The sequence below is a fragment of the Peromyscus maniculatus genome, chromosome 1, assembly GCF_049852395.1.
Source record: "Peromyscus maniculatus bairdii isolate BWxNUB_F1_BW_parent chromosome 1, HU_Pman_BW_mat_3.1, whole genome shotgun sequence".
NCBI lineage: Eukaryota > Metazoa > Chordata > Mammalia > Rodentia > Cricetidae > Peromyscus > Peromyscus maniculatus.
In genome coordinates this window covers 25,212,501-25,227,731 of record NC_134852.1, presented here as the reverse complement: position 1 = coordinate 25,227,731, position 15,231 = coordinate 25,212,501, and the positions used below count along the sequence as shown (strand labels likewise).

Sequence of the window (15,231 nt, the reverse complement as noted above, 5' to 3'; positions counted from 1 at the left end):
GACCACTGAATTACTCCCTGCTCCCATCCCTGAGTCCCTAAAAGAGTAAACCATAGAGACAGAAACCACACAGACAGTTGCAAAGGGATAGTTGGGGTAGAGCAGTTACAGAAAAAGACAGAGGGAGTCCAGCTCTTGAGAATTCCTGTCTGTCTAAATTGTGCAGAGGAGACACACATCTACCTGATGGTCAACACCCACAGCACTGCTGGACAGGAACATGGTGGTGCTCGCTTGTAATCCCTGCACTTGGGAGCTGAGACAGGAGAATCATGGGGTCCACCTCAGCGTGGCTGCAGCACTGACACCATGGGGGAGGACAGAGACACCTGCCCTGGGGTGGGGACACATGTGCACACTTGCAGGATGCTTAGGTTTTGTGCTCTAGCATAACTCGACACCTAAGAAAGTAAGTCTCCAACTTCTCAAACTGCCAGCCAGCCAGCCAGCCAGCAGTCATGGACCAGGGAATGTGGTTTGTTTAGGCAAGCTGGCAGTTTGCAAAGAACTCAATCGGACTGGTTGAAAGATGCACCAAGCCAGATAGAAAAGAATTCCAGAATACTGCCATGGCAACAGCAATAGGACTTGCTATCTTGAGATTAATTGGCTTCTTTGTGAAATTGATCTATATCCCTATTAATAACATTATCGTGGGTGGCTGAGTATTCTCTCATCGTGGGAACTAGTAAACAAATGAGGTAGTGAGAAGATCATGAAGTAAAAATTTGCCTGTATACTTTGTCTTTTTTCTCCCCTTTTAAGAGGTTTTCTATTTCTAAATTAATTTCAAAACATTTTTTCCATTAAAAAAAAAAAAAGGGGGGGGGCTGGGCAGTGGTGGCACGTGCTTTAATCTCAACATTCAGGAAGCAGAGCCAGGCGGATCTCTGTGAGTTTGAGGCCAGCCTGGTCTACAGAGTGAGATCCAGGACAGGCACCAAAACTATACAGAGAAACCCTGTCTTGAAAAACAAACAAACAAACAAACAAAAAACAAAAACAAAAAAAAAGGAAAGAAAAAAGAAAGGGAGGGGAAAGGAGAGAGAAGGAAAGAAAAGAAAAGAAAAAAAGAGAGGCAAAGAGAGAGGAGAAATAAGGTAACTCCTACTCACACAGGACAGGAGAGGGCCTGCTTCATATTTCTCTTTCTTTCTTTTTTTTTTTTTCTGAGACAGGGTTTCTCTGTAGCTTTGGAGTCTGTCCTGGATCTCACTCTATAGACCAGGCTGGCCTTGAACTCACAGAGATCCGCCTGGCTCTGCCTCCCGAGTGCTGGGACTAAAGGGATGCGCCACCCCGGCCCGGCTGTTTCGTATTTTCATGCCTCTCTTTCCACTTGCTCCTATAAGCCTCATCACTTTCTTCAATGGAGGCAAGCTTCCCACACTAGACTAGATGGCTGGAAATCAGCTCATTAAAAATTTAGCAAGTGAGCCAGGTGTGATGGCACACACCTTTAATCCCAGCACTCTGTGAGTTCAAGGCCAGCCTGGTCTACAGAGTAAGTTGCAGGATAGGCTCCAAAGCTGCACAGAGAAACCCTATCCCAAACACACACCCAAACATATACACACACACACACACACACACACACACACACACACACACACACACACACCAAAACAAAACAAAACAAAACAAAACAAAACAAAACAAAACAAAATTTAGCAAGTGAACCTGGGAGTCCACACCTGCATATTTAGCACTGAGAAGAGTAGGAGGGAGAAACGAAGAGGTCAGCATGGGCCACATAGCAAAACTGCCAAAACAAACGGGAAAAAAAAAAGAGAGAGAGAAAGAAAAAGACAAAAAAAGTAATAAAAATTTAAATAACATAGCCAGATACAGTGGTGCACACCTTTAATGCCAGCACTAGGGAGGGAGAAAAGTCTCTGAGTTTGAGGACATCCTAGTCTCCATAGTGAGCTCTAGGATGGCCAGGACTACATAAAAAGACCATGTCTCAAAAAACCATGAATGAATGAATGAATGAATGAACAAAAAACAATTCCTCCAACCAAACTTTAAAAAAACCAAAACAAACCTGTAAGAAAAACTAAACCAACCCAAGAGGGCAGGACTGGGCTCTTGTTGGGTGTGAACACTGAACCTCCAGCAGGGGGCGGCCCTCAATCAGACACTGCCGGTCCTTTCAAAGGCCACTGATTTCACCCTGAAGTGCCTGGATGCTATTCCTCCCTAGGCTGATAGCTCTGAAAAGGACGGGCAAAGCAAGCATCCCCCCACCACCTGTGCTGACCTGGGGAGGAACAGACACCAAGGTGAACGTCAAATGGCACCTGGTTTGTGAGATCCTGGTCCCCCTCATCCCTTCTGGATGAGTCCCTGTGACTCGAGAGAGACACTGACATTTCCACTCTGTGCATCTCTCTCTACACACCACCACAAGGTGACCCCCACGTCTCCTGTAGGAAGGAACCCAGCTGTTTCCCCCAACAAAGTAAAGCTTAGTCCAGATGGGTGCAACTGGGGCTGGGACCCTGCAGAGCCTGTGCCCACTGAGTGGGGTCCGGCTTTCTCAGCCTCGCCCCGTGCCGCCCCAGACATTACCTTATCTAAGAGTTCTCGGGTCTCCTCGGTCAGCGGGTCATGGGAGAACATGCAGTCGTCACCGTTGATGCAGTTCCCAGTGGTGTGGTATAACTTACAGGGAAAGTCCCGTTCACGACTCGTTAAGGTAAACGCTTCCTCTCAGAACCCACCCCAAAGCACGGGCACCCCCTTGCCACCCTCTTGGTTCTGGAGTGAGGTGACCAACTCAGGAAGCTGTGCAGTGGCCGGCAGCTGACCCAAGACCAGGTGCCTTTCTTTCTTGACACCGCTTTACTCCAGAGCAAGTTCTGGCCTGCAGAGCTGGCTGTAAACGAGGTCCTCAGACCCTGACAGAAGAGGGGACGAGAAGGATGTGTGGGTAAGGGGGGCAGAGGGGAGGCAGCCTGCTGCGGCCCCAGGGGTAGCAGCCCAGGGCAGACAGGATATCATGCATGTAGGGGCAGTTCTCAGCCCGGGCACAGAACCCCGTGATGTAAAACTTGCACAGCTCTCGCTTCTTCGGCAGTTCGATGTCGTGGCTGAAATTGCAGTGGTCTCCCTGGAAGAGAAGCAGGAGGAGTGGGTTGGGGAAGGGAGTTCTGATTCACTTCTGTCTACAGAGGGACCACAGACAAGAGCATACCACTAGGGAAAAGGAGGCTCCCAATGCTTCCAGGCAGGACACTTTCTGAATTAAAATAGATTTTTGTCTTTTGAGACAAGATCTCACTATGCCTATAACTTGACATGTAGACCTACCTGCCTCTGTACCCCGGGTGCTGGGATTAAAGGCTTAAACCACACACCTGGCAAAAGCAGGTACTTACTCCAACTTTTCCTTTTGGAGACAGGGTTTCTCTGTGTAGCCCTAACTGTTTTGGAACTTGCTCTGTAGACCAAGTTGGCCTCAAACTCTACAGAGACCCTCCCGCCTCTGCCACCCAGATGCTGGGATTAAAGGTGTGTGCCCCGCCCCCAGCCAAATGCCACATGTTTAAGTATGAAAGACTCTAGGTCCCCAGAGGGCCACTGACCAAGTGGCAGCTTTGAAGTCTCTGACATGCTGAGTGACAAACTGAGTCATAGGATTGTTTTATACACAACGTGTCTGTTTGAAATTCCTATCTCTTTCTAACTTCTATGGGAGCAGAACCCCTCAGGTCTATGTGCCACCTGCTAATGTCTTTGGATCAGTCACAAGCCACCTGTCCTAACTAAGTGACCACACTTGTCTCTTGCACAACTCTGAAGTCGAGGCTGATTCTGCCTGGAGTCTTTAATAATTCTTCTCCAGGACAGGCGTGGTGGCGCATGCCCTTAATCCCAGCACTCAGGAGGCAGAGGCAGGTGGATCTCTGAGTTTGAGGCCAGACTGGTCTACTGAGGGAGTTTCAGGACAGCCAGGGTTACACCCTGAGATTCAACAGTATAATCAGAACAGATTAATCCTTGTAGATTCATGGGAGACTCTAGAGACTAGATAAAAAGTTCTGCCAACTCACACTCTCAACACATCATCTTGCTTGCTCTAAGTCCTCTTACTTCTAAGAAAGAAGGCTGCCCAGATGTCTCCTGGGACCCAGAGGTGCCCAGAAGGGCAGGCCATCACACAATCCTTCCCCTTCTTCCCAAGAGTGTGCACTGTGGCAGCCCGTCCGTGTGGGCCACACGTGCTAGGGTGCTGCTTACCCAAGTGCATCGCCCCTCCACGAAGTACTTGCAGATGACTTTGCCTTTCTTATCAGACTGCTGGTGGGGCTTGTCATGGTCACTCCGCCGGTAGCTTCCACCCCCGCCATCCTGGGAGTAATGGAGAAGGAGAGATGGGAAGTACATACGGCGTACAAGAGAGCAGGACAGGTGCAGACAGCTCCAGTCACCCACATGCAATGCAGAACTCAGACTGGAAAACCTTGGGCACCCAAGCTCCAAGTGCAGCGTGGGACACACCGCTCCTAGAGGGGCGGCAGCCTTTTTGGAAACTCTCCTGGAACATCGGGATGAATCCTGTAGAACCTTTCCACCTTAGACTCAACAAGATGACTCCAAGAACTGCTAAAGTGTAGTTTTAAACAGAGGGCTTTTATCAACAGGGCATCCCTCTGGGGAACTGGTAAACACTGCTCAGCCCCTGGGTAAGGGACTGATGGAAACAGGACAGGATCAATTTTAGAATGGCTCATTAGAAAACAATAGCAAAAATCCCCAAAATAGCCTTGGTTAAAACATCAGATCACAGGGACCAGAGAGCTCACTGATTAAGAGCGTTAAGAACTGACTGCTTGCCGGGCGGTGGCGGTGCACGCCTTTAATCCCAGCAGAGCCAGGCGGATCTCTTGTGAGTTCGAGGCCAGCCTGGCCTACACAGAGAGATCCAGGACAGGCACCAAAACTACACAGGGAAACCCTGTCTCAGAAAAAAAAAAAAAGAACTGGCTGCTCAGCAGATCTCTGAGTTCAAGGCCAGCCTGGTCTACAAAATGAATTCCAGGACTACACAGAAAAACCCTAACTCAAAAAAGACAACAACAACAAAACAAAACAATAACAAAAAACTTTGGTTGTTCTTCCCGAAGACCCAGGTTCAATTCCAACTACCACACGGCCATTCCAAACTGTCTGTAACTCCAGTCGCAGAGCACTCAATGCCCTTGTCCTGCCTCTGTAGCTCCAAGGACACACTTGCCGCAGACACAGGCATCCAGGCAAAGCACCCATCCACAGGAAAAGGAAATGGGAAACAAACAAAATCCACATCGGATCACAAGAGTGTACTCACGCCCATGTCATCATCGTAGAAGTCTTCGTCATCGTTCATCCCGCCCTTGCTCATTCCCCCTCTGCCGCCTCGACCTCGGCCCCGGCCCATCCCCTTCCCTCGGCCTCCTCGGGAACCCCGGCCTCGGCCTCGACTTAAGCCTGTGGAGAAGGAGAGAAGGGATTTGACTCCCCATGCTAAGCCCAGCAGCTGCTGAAGCCCAGGCGGCCTGTCCCTGCAGCGCCCTTGCCCACCTCGGCCTCGGCTGTCCTTGGACCTGCGGTACTGGTTCAGCTCCTTGGAGTACTCATCGTAGTCATCATCTCCCATGGGCTCCTCGCTCTCTCCATACTAGATCCAAGAGGACAGGGCACAAGAGTTATGCAGGCGACAATGCTGACCCAACACTGGGTGGCTTCCTGGGGGTGGGGAGTTCAAGCCCTACCCTTGCGGCCTTCTCACTTCAAACTCTTACACCACTGGGCAGAGCCAAGCACGGGGCCTCTGGGCACCAGGGACAGCAGTGGGACTTGAAGAAATGGGTCCCCAACATGGGCTTAGAAGGCAGGGACAGAACGGCAGGCGTCCTGCACACTCCTCCTGTGCCTGCCTCAAGAGGCAGGAGACGTTCTAGAAGACACTCAGAGAAGCCCTGCCTCAGGTCAGGGTTTTTGTAGTTTACCATCTGGTGCCTTTCCTGCTTCAGCCACTCAAGTCTTTTCTCTTTTTTTCCCCAAAAGGAACTTTTTAAACATGTGTGTGCCTGTCTCAAAGCCTTTCCTTTGGGGTACCACAAGTCCTCCTACCTTAGTCTCACGGTGCCCCGCCCCCCCCCCCCCCCCCCCCCCCCCCCCCCCCCCCGCCCCACAGGACTTGCAGCCCAGGGAGCCTGGTAGTCACATTACATCCCAAGAGCTACAGAAAACCTTACTTCCATCTCCTCCTCGTACAAGTCTTCTTCATCCTCTGGGTGCTCTCCCACAGAGCCTCTGCCCCGGCCTCGGCTGCCCCTGCCCATTCCTCGGCCTCGAGATCCTCCTCGGCTTCCACGGCCCCTGTAGCCCCTGCCCCGGCCTCGGCTACCTGCGGAGTGATTGAGATAGTGAGCCTCACTTGGGGCTCACTCGGCACCTTGGACACACAGCAACTCCTGCACTCACGAGCTGGCCTCCTGATACCTTTCTACTCATGGTTGCACTGTCCAAGACAGCAGCCACCAGCCCTATGTGGCTAAAAAGCCAGGACAAGTTGCTAGTTCCAACTGGGAGATTCATACCAGCAGATTTTAAAGACTTAGGGAGAGCAGAGAGGCAGTGTCTTGGTGTCTACTGTAGATTCTGGTAAGACTGATAAGCCAGTAATAAACAAGTGTGACCTGGCTCCTCTCACTGTACTGATGTGGGTGGCCCACTGCATGCCCTGGGGGATGCCAGTCTGTGGTCTCCACAAAGCAGAGCCTGCTCCCAGAGCAAACATGGACAGCCACTTTCAACAATAACCTGGATCATAAGTCTAAGAACCTGAGCTGGCAGACTTTAGAAGCCTCCTCCAGCTGTTGTCTGTTCTGGCTTTAGAAGATCGCCTGAGTTGTTAACCCCTCCCCTGCCCCCATCTTCCCCTAGGCCTCCAGCCACAAGTTCACCAGCTTCCTGAAGTACAAAGTTCAGAGATGAACAAAATGGTCAGTCAGGTGATAGACAGTCCAGGACTGAAGTGGGCAGAGCTGGGGCCACCAGCCATCCTCACTCTGGCCCAGATGAGAGACACCAGCTGCCCCTGCTCTGTGCCTGTTGTTCCAAGGTTGACCCTAGTCCTTACCCCTGAGTGTCCAGCTTCTGTGCACTTTGGCCATCTCTGCCTGGCTCTCTACAGGGTGAGGCTCAGTACAGGGTGGCTGCTGGCATCTCCCTGACTGCAGATTTCCACTCCCAACAGCAACACTGGCCATGGAGAAGTACGGGGGGGGGGGGGGGGGGGCAGGAAGGGCAGGGCTCACCTCGGCCCCGGCTGCCCTCCTTGGCACGCCGGTACTGGTTCAGCTCTTTGGTGAAGTCGTCATAGTCTTCCTTGCCCATGTCCTCCTCTTCATCTCCCTCATACTCCCCATACTGCTCATTCTCGTAGTCCTCGTACATGCTGTAGCTCTTGCTATCCATCTTGGAGTAGGACTTCTTGGGCAGGGGCGTGTTGTGTGATGAGGAGTACTGCTGGTGGGACTGGGTCAGGAGACAGGAGGGGACAAGGTGAGCCACTGAGGTCCCCTCAGTCCTCAGAACCTGTGAATCTGGGTATCTCTATCATCCCGGGTTGACCTCTGGTTCTTGGCCTCTCTGGAGACCTGTATACCCTGACAGGCTGGGGGACAGCAATGGGCGGCTCACCGTTGTCTTTAAGAAAAGGGCCAAGATGTGGAAGGAAAGGAGACACATGAGCCCACCCTAGAGAACCAGGGACAAAGATGCAGAGCAGGCATGCCTGGGCAGGAGCCTGGAGGAAGGAGGAGGGGTCCAAGCTTGTCCAAGCTTTCCCTAGGGCCTTGGATTTCAATGAATGGCCTACCACGGCCATAGCAGACTGCTATTTCCAAAGACACTTCCCACGATGCCTTTCAACAGGTGAACAGACAAAGTGTAGCATTTAGACAATGAGGCCCACCTTAGCAATGCAAGCTATAAGCAATGAAAACACTTTACTATTCTGAGACTGGGTCTTATGTAGCCCAGCCTGGCCAGAAACACTATCTTTTTGGAGGGGGAAGAGGGGAGAGGATTTCAAGATAGGGTTTCTCTACAGAGCAAGTTCTAGGATAGCCAAAGATACACAGAGAAAGCCTGTCTCAAACAGACAGACAGACAGACAGACAGACAAAAAAGACAAGGTTTCTATGTGTAGCCCTGACTGTCTTGGAACTCACTATGTAGACCAGGCTGCCCTGACCTTCCCTCAGAAATTTGCGTGCCTCTGCCTCCCCAGTACCTGGGAGTTCCATCCTGGCCTGGAACTCTTGATCTGTCTCCATATCCCAAGTGTTGGGATTATAGGCCTGTACAATCATACCTGGCTTTAATTAAATCCACACTACTAAGACAGGGTGTGATGGCCCATGTCTGCAGTTCCATCCACATAGGAGGCTTGAGTCAGAAAAACTGCTTGAGCCTAGGAGTTCAAGACTGCCCTAGGATGCGGGACAGTGGTGCCACCACTCAGAAAGCAGAGGCAGGTGGATTTCCGTGAGTTCAAGGCAAGCCTGGTCTACAAAGTGAGCTCTAGGACAGTCAGGGCTGTTACACAGAAAAACTCTGTCTCACAAAACAAACAAACAAACAAACCAGATTGCCCTAGGCAACAAAGTAAAGCTTTGGTCTCAAAACTGAAAACACAATAAAGAACCTCTCAGTATCTATTAAGGAAAAGCTAGGTGGACCCAGGTGCTATGGAATGGAGGGTTTGGTGGCTCTGGTGACAGGGCTGGGGAGCGTGGGGCACTGGAACAGCAAGCCCACTGCAACCAGCTGGGGAAACTAAGCCAAGCAAGGAAGACCAGCGGACACTAATGTGACAACACCCACTCACGGGTGGAACACTGTGGCATACGTGTGCAACACTTCAGTGACGGCCAGGCTCAACTGAAAAAGGAAAATGGAAGACGCAGACACACGGACACACAGGCACTCAAGCTCAGGGTCATAACCAAACCATCCCCTAGCATGGAGAAGACGCCCTTCTGCACAAATCAGTCTGGACCACACCCTCCATCATCTGCAGTGGTGCAGGATGCTGCCACAGGAAAGGCTTTAAAAAGTGCCATCACGGGGCTGCAGAGACAGCTCAGCAGTTAAGAACACTGGTTGCTATTCCAGGAACTGGAGTATGGCTCTTTGACCTATAGAGACTCACAACTGTAAGTAGCTCCAGTTCCAGAGGCTATGACACACTCATCTGGCTTCTGCTGGCACCAGACATACATATGGTGCACAGACAGACATACAGGAAAACAGACACATAAAATAATGTTTTTTAATTTAAAAAGGTGCCATCACACTCTTCCTAGCATATGGTTTTATTTATTTACTTTTATTTCTTTGTTTTTTAAGACAGGGTTTCTCTGTGTAGCCCTGGCTGTCCTGGAACTCCCTTTGTAGCCCAGGCTGGCCTGAACTCAGAGATCCACCTGCCTCTGCCTCCCGAATGCTGGGATTAAAGACATGCACCACCACTGCCCCACCTAGCCCATGGTTTTAAAAGACAGGGTTTTGCTGTATAGGTCAGGCAGGGCTCCAACTTTATGGTGGTTTGAATGTAATTGGCCCCTATGAGCTCACAGGGAGTGGCAATTAGGAGGAGCGGCTTTATTAGAGTAGGTATGGCCTTATTGGAGGAAGTGTGTCACTGTGGAGGCCAGCTTTGAGGTCTCATATATGGTCAAGCTACACTCAGTGTCTCAATGCACTTCCTTTTGCCTGCTGATGACTCTCATCTCCAGCATGGCCCCTATGATGATAATGGACTAAGCCTCTGAAATGGTAAGCCACCCCATTAAATATTTTCTTTTCTAAGAGTTGCCATGGTCATGGGGTCTCTTCACAGCCAACAGAAACCCTAAGACAAACTCTACTTATTTATTTTTATATGTGTGAGTGTTTTGACACATGTACCACGTGCACCACGTGCATGCAGTACCCAGAGGCCACATCTCCCAGAACTGGAGGCACACACCGTCGTAGCTACCACACAGTGGCTGCATCGTCCGCAAAGACAATGCATGCACTTAACCATGAGCCACTTCTCCAGCTTCTGGGCTCCAACTCTTGATCTTCCTGCCTCGGCCCTCCCCGTCCTGGGTTACTAGTCCGTGTCCCCATTGCCGGTTTGTTTTTATTTTCCATTACTTAGTGGTAGTAGTGGCGGCAGTGGTCCACGGCTATGAGCACTAAGGCGATCACTACACCACTGAGCTACATCCCCAGCCCTTGTTTTTCCTTACACGGTTTTTTGAAAGAGAAAGTATACACACACCGGACAAAAGATGTAAATTTATGGTTGAATTCGGAGTTGTAATGGGGTATTTAACTTCTAACTGCGCAGCCCTGGAGATAATTTACTCTACTGGCCACTTCATTCTCTTGCCAATTTCCCACAAAAGGTCACTTATGAACATCGGAAAGCAGTCATCCATGACCCGGATGAGTTAGACGTACTGAGTGCTGCCAAGCCATGGGGGAGACTCAGGAGCAGGCCTTGTGGAGAAAGCCGTTTCCCTGACTCAAACCCATACATTCCAACTCTGTGTCCTCAACCATCAAACAGGGATGAAAACAATACCTACTGTCCCTGGGCTACCATCCACCTGTCCCATTCCAGAGTGCATGTGACAGTGTCACTCACCGGTGCGTATGGCGGGCTATAGTCGCGGTACTTGCGGTGACTCTTCTCACTGGGGCTGAAATCGGAGTCATCTGAGAAGTCCGAGAAATCATCACTGGAAGAAGCATGGCGCTGCAATGAGAGGAGGCGCCGTGAGTGGCTGCTGCTGCTGGCGGTCACCCCGGCACAGCCAGCCCCAGGACAAACAATGCTGGAGTGTGCCTGGAAGGCTCTGCGCTCTGCCTGAAAACTCCTCACCTGGGGGCACTCGACAGCAACAGAGCATAAGCTCCAGACTTGATCAACTGTCCTCAGGCCCCAGGTGCTAGGAAAGGCTGTTCCTTAGAGTGCCTCTGGGCGTGCAGGTGGGCTCTGGGCCAGCAGTGGACCGGTGTGTGGGGAACCCTCAGGGACCTACTTTGTGCTTGGATTTCCGCCTCTTCTTTGACCTCCGCTTCTCCTTCTCCCGCTCCTTCTTCCGCTTCCGCTTCAGTCTCCGGTGAGACTTCTCCTCATCCGAATCGCTGTGGTGCTTCTCCCCCTTTTCTTTCCGACTCCGCTCTTGTCCACCAGGGGCATCCTGGGTCTCCTCAGCCCCATCATCTTCCAGTTCGCCCTCTTCCAACTCACCATCTTCCCTGCGAACCAACCCCAAACCACTGTGAACTCGGGGCCTGCAGGGCCTGTGACGGCTCTGAAGGTGGGTACAGCTCTAGTGGCTGGGACAAGCCCCGGGAGGTACAGGGCCAACCCTCATCCTGGGTCACAAGAGGTAAAGGTTATCACCAGCAGGCAGGGAGCACAGCTCAGCGGGAGGACGCTTGCCTAACACACAAGACGCCCTGAGTCCCAGTCCTAGCACTCAAAAAATTAATAAAAAGCCAGCCTAAGCCAGGTGTGATACAGCACGCCTTTAATCCAAGCACTGGGGAGGCAGAGGCAGGAGGACCTCTGAGTTTGAGGCCAGCCAGGTCTTCAAAAGAGTTCCAGGCTAGCCAAGGCTACATAGTGAGACCCTGTCTCAAAAACAAAAACAACAAAGAACAAACGAAAAAACAAAAAGAAAGGTACTGTGCTCACACAGGGACAAGCCTACTTCAGGATTCCCCACCATTCCAGAGCCTAAGTGCTCTCAGCAGAAAAGCAGTGGGGTCCTGTGGCCACTGAGCTGAGGAATGTGTCCCTGGGTACTGATAGCTACAGGCTGAGTGGCCTTGCTGCCCAGCTCCCACAAAGCTCTTCTATACAGCATTACTGAGACCTACTAGACCATCGAAGTTCGTTTGCAGGGAACCCCAACTCACACACTCTGGTATGTGGAGATACACAGCAAACTGAACTTGTTCCATTAGGGAGCAGAGGGTAGAGTCAGGTCCCACTGCTGCTGAGCGCTCCCTTAGCTAATCCTGTTCTCTCTCCCAGCTGACTCCCTCACCTTGACTCTAGGTACCCTTTCCCACCCCTCTCAGGCACTTTTCCTGACATTCTCAACTCCCCCATGTCACTCAGTGCTCAGCTTTGAAAAGTAAAAGCACTCTCCTAACAAGCTATGAGTCACCCAACTCGTCTAAACAGTTATGGACAGTTGTGGGGAGGGGGCAGGTATCTATGGGCGGGGTCAGGGAGGGTCAAGAAAAGCAGCAGGTGGGAAAGGAGTCCAATGTTCAAGTCAGACCCACAGACACAGATGTTGCTAAGTACAGGAGTTGGGAGACTGGAAAAATCTTTTCAATTTAGCTGGGTGTCATGGCAGACAGAGGCAGGCTGATCTCTTTGAGTTTGAGGCCAGGTTACAGTACCAGGCCAGCAAAAGTATACAGTGAGACCCTGCCTGGGGGAGAAAAAAAAAAGATTTTAAAAGCTCTCAGCCCTGCCTGGTGGCGCACGCCTTTAATCTCAGCACTCAGGAGGCAGAGATAGGAGGATCTCTGTGAGATTCAGGGCAGCCTGGTCTGCATGGTGAGTTCTAGGACAGCCAGAGCTACAGACAACTTCTCTCAAAAGGCAAACAAATGAGCAGTGGTGGCGCATGCCTTTAATCCCAGCACTGGGGAGACAGAGGCAGGTGGATCTCTGTGAGCTCAAGGCCAGCCTTGTGTCCAGAATGAGTTCCAGAACAGCCAACGCTACACAGAGAAACAATCACAAAAAAAGGTAAACAACAAACAAAACAAGCACAAATTAGTTTATAGCTCCCTCATAAATGTTCCGCATAAATGACAGCAGAAAGGTCTTTGAATGAGCACACAAGTCCCTTACACGGCAACTAATAAGGGTCAAAAAGAGATTATATGGTAATAGTAGTAAGAGAATTGAAGCTGAACCTGGAAGAGTGCAGGCTGAAGGTTAGCCTGGGCTACTTGCTTAGAGTCTATCCCACACCACACCAAAAAATAATTTTTAGAAAATTCAATAAGCCGGGAAAAAGCTAACCAAAGAAGAGGGAACAGGGAACAGCCCTCCAAAGCGGCTTTGTAGAAGGAGGAAACAACCACTTGGGAGCCCTGAGGGTCGTAAGGGCTCCAAGGGAAACAAGAGCCTCTTTCCCCAGCCCTCCACAGCCCGTTCCCAGCTTCAAGAGGCGCTTCTCTAATTAATTTAGAGCCCAGTTCAAAAGGGCCAGGCGTGGCTCAACATCCAAGAGGCCTGGCCCCAGAGACACACAAAGCGGAGGTCAAGGACAACACTCAGACGGCAGGCGTAAGCTCCTAACGCTCTGTCAAAGGCAACCACCACGGTGGGGAAGCTTCCCACCAAAGCAGCTCAGCTGTGGGACCCCACCTGCAGAGAAGGCACAGCCACCTCTGGATGGGGCAGGGCACAGAGAAGCGTTCCTGTCAAGTGAGGCACTCTGCAGGTTCGGCTCAGAACCCGCAGCAGTGGGGAAACCTGACTAGGAAAACTGGTTCTGTCTCGAGGAAAAGGCTGTTAGTCAGTGACATGGCCACTGGCCAGCGGTGATGAAAGCAAAGCCACCGAGTATCTCTGATGGGAATACTGTGGGTGGGCCAGGGCCACGCCTCAGAGAAAGAGGAAGAACCGGCAGAGGTTAGCAGCAGCTGGAGCCAGGCAGGCTGGGATTCCCTGTGAAGGAAAGCTAATGGTCTTGGGCAGGGGTACCCGACTACCTCCTTTCCCGCAATTTCCATGTAAGAAAATGGCAGGAACCACGTGAAATTCAGCCCATCTGGCAGTCTTGGATAGGTCACTGGGCACAGGGCTATGCAGGTAGAGAACTTGCCCAGGATCAGGTGAGGCTTTCCACTCTGTCCCCATGCTACAGCTGGCTCTGATGAAGGTGTCCCATTTCTAACACCCTGGGAACGTGTGACAAGATTATCATGAACCTTAACCGTCATCAAGAATCATACAGCTCTCCTTCCAGAAGCTTCTCCACCCTACAAAGACGTCAGCCCAACATTCTCCCCAATAGTGTTGCTAACCGGTCCAGGCAAATCTGGGCTCAGCAAGAGCTACATGTACAAGCTTCTACAAAATGGGCCAACACATGCTTAAAACTTTGTTTCCCTTGAATGGAGAGACCCTTAAAAACAGAAATTTTTTGAAAATCTAGCTAGGCATGGCAATCTGTGCGTGCAGAATCCCATTCAGGAGGCTGAGGCAGGAGGATCTCTAGTTCAGGGCCAACCTGGGCTACAGAGCAACATCTTGTCTCAAAAATGACAAAATAATAAAAAATAATAAATAAATAAATAAATAAATAGAAAACTGCTTGTGACTGAGGAGAGGCATTGGGAAGGCAACACTGGATTGGTCACTATATCTGCCTAGTGAGTCTCGACACTCAGCTGTGCTCTGCCCTCAGCCCCCAGAGGCCTATATGATCTCTGCCACGGTCACCATGCTGCAGATGCCTTCCCAGCTAAGAGGCCTGTGTGAGTATCAGGTCTGACTACTTCCTGCAGACTATTCACTACACAGGAAGGAAGCCACAGGGAGAGGGCGGATGTCCCTAGGGCCAGGGACAGAAAACAGCTGGCAGGTTCATGAAATGGCACTTTAACAGGCTGCCAGAAAAATCCTGTCAGAGTGGGATTAAATACCGAGGGAACACGCTTAATAGACTGTGACATAATCCCCCAAGAAAAGTGGGAAAAGCCCCACTGCACTAATAGTTTCAATCTAGCCCTGCCAAACCCTCTCGAGACAGGTGCTCAGGGGGAAAACTCCACAGCTGGGCTGAAGAGACTGTGTTATTTCCCCAGCCTCGACTAGCAGTTCACCTGCCTGCCTGTGGCTGGAGCCACTTCCAGGACCCCTAAAGACAAGAACCAGCCATCCCAGGACACTGCCTGGCCGTGGGAACAGGACAGACAACACCTCGTTTTCTGCAGCTTTGCCTCCAACCTCCTGAACAAAGCCTCCAAGTTTCCATTTTTGGAGCTCACTGAAGCTCCTCTTTGGTCAAAGAATACACCTAGATGCCCAGTCTAAGCAACACCTCCTGGGTCAAAGCCCCCAGGCTCCTTAGCTTGCCAACTCATACAGCATGGGCTTCCCAAAAGCACTCAGTAAGGAGATCTGGGGTTTCC

At 51.0% G+C, this 15,231-nt stretch overlaps 1 protein-coding gene and 1 pseudogene across 2 annotated transcripts in view; one reads left to right on the top strand and one right to left on the bottom strand.

Moving 5' to 3' along the window:
• Positions 1-15,231, bottom strand: part of Zc3h4 (zinc finger CCCH-type containing 4) — a 38,775-nt gene that overhangs the window by 10,197 nt on the left and 13,347 nt on the right. For both annotated transcript variants that reach the window (XM_006991461.4, XM_006991463.4), the window contains 9 exons: positions 11,097-11,316; positions 10,700-10,810; positions 7,311-7,530; positions 6,246-6,397; positions 5,569-5,665; positions 5,336-5,475; positions 4,246-4,356; positions 3,004-3,115; positions 2,575-2,684 (listed from right to left, as the gene is read on the bottom strand). In XM_006991461.4, coding sequence (XP_006991523.1) covers positions 2,575-2,684; positions 3,004-3,115; positions 4,246-4,356; positions 5,336-5,475; positions 5,569-5,665; positions 6,246-6,397; positions 7,311-7,530; positions 10,700-10,810; positions 11,097-11,316 — 1,273 coding nt within the window. The remainder of the gene's footprint in view (positions 1-2,574; positions 2,685-3,003; positions 3,116-4,245; positions 4,357-5,335; positions 5,476-5,568; positions 5,666-6,245; positions 6,398-7,310; positions 7,531-10,699; positions 10,811-11,096; positions 11,317-15,231) is intronic.
• Positions 459-824, top strand: LOC102924579 (protein transport protein Sec61 subunit gamma pseudogene; annotated as a pseudogene).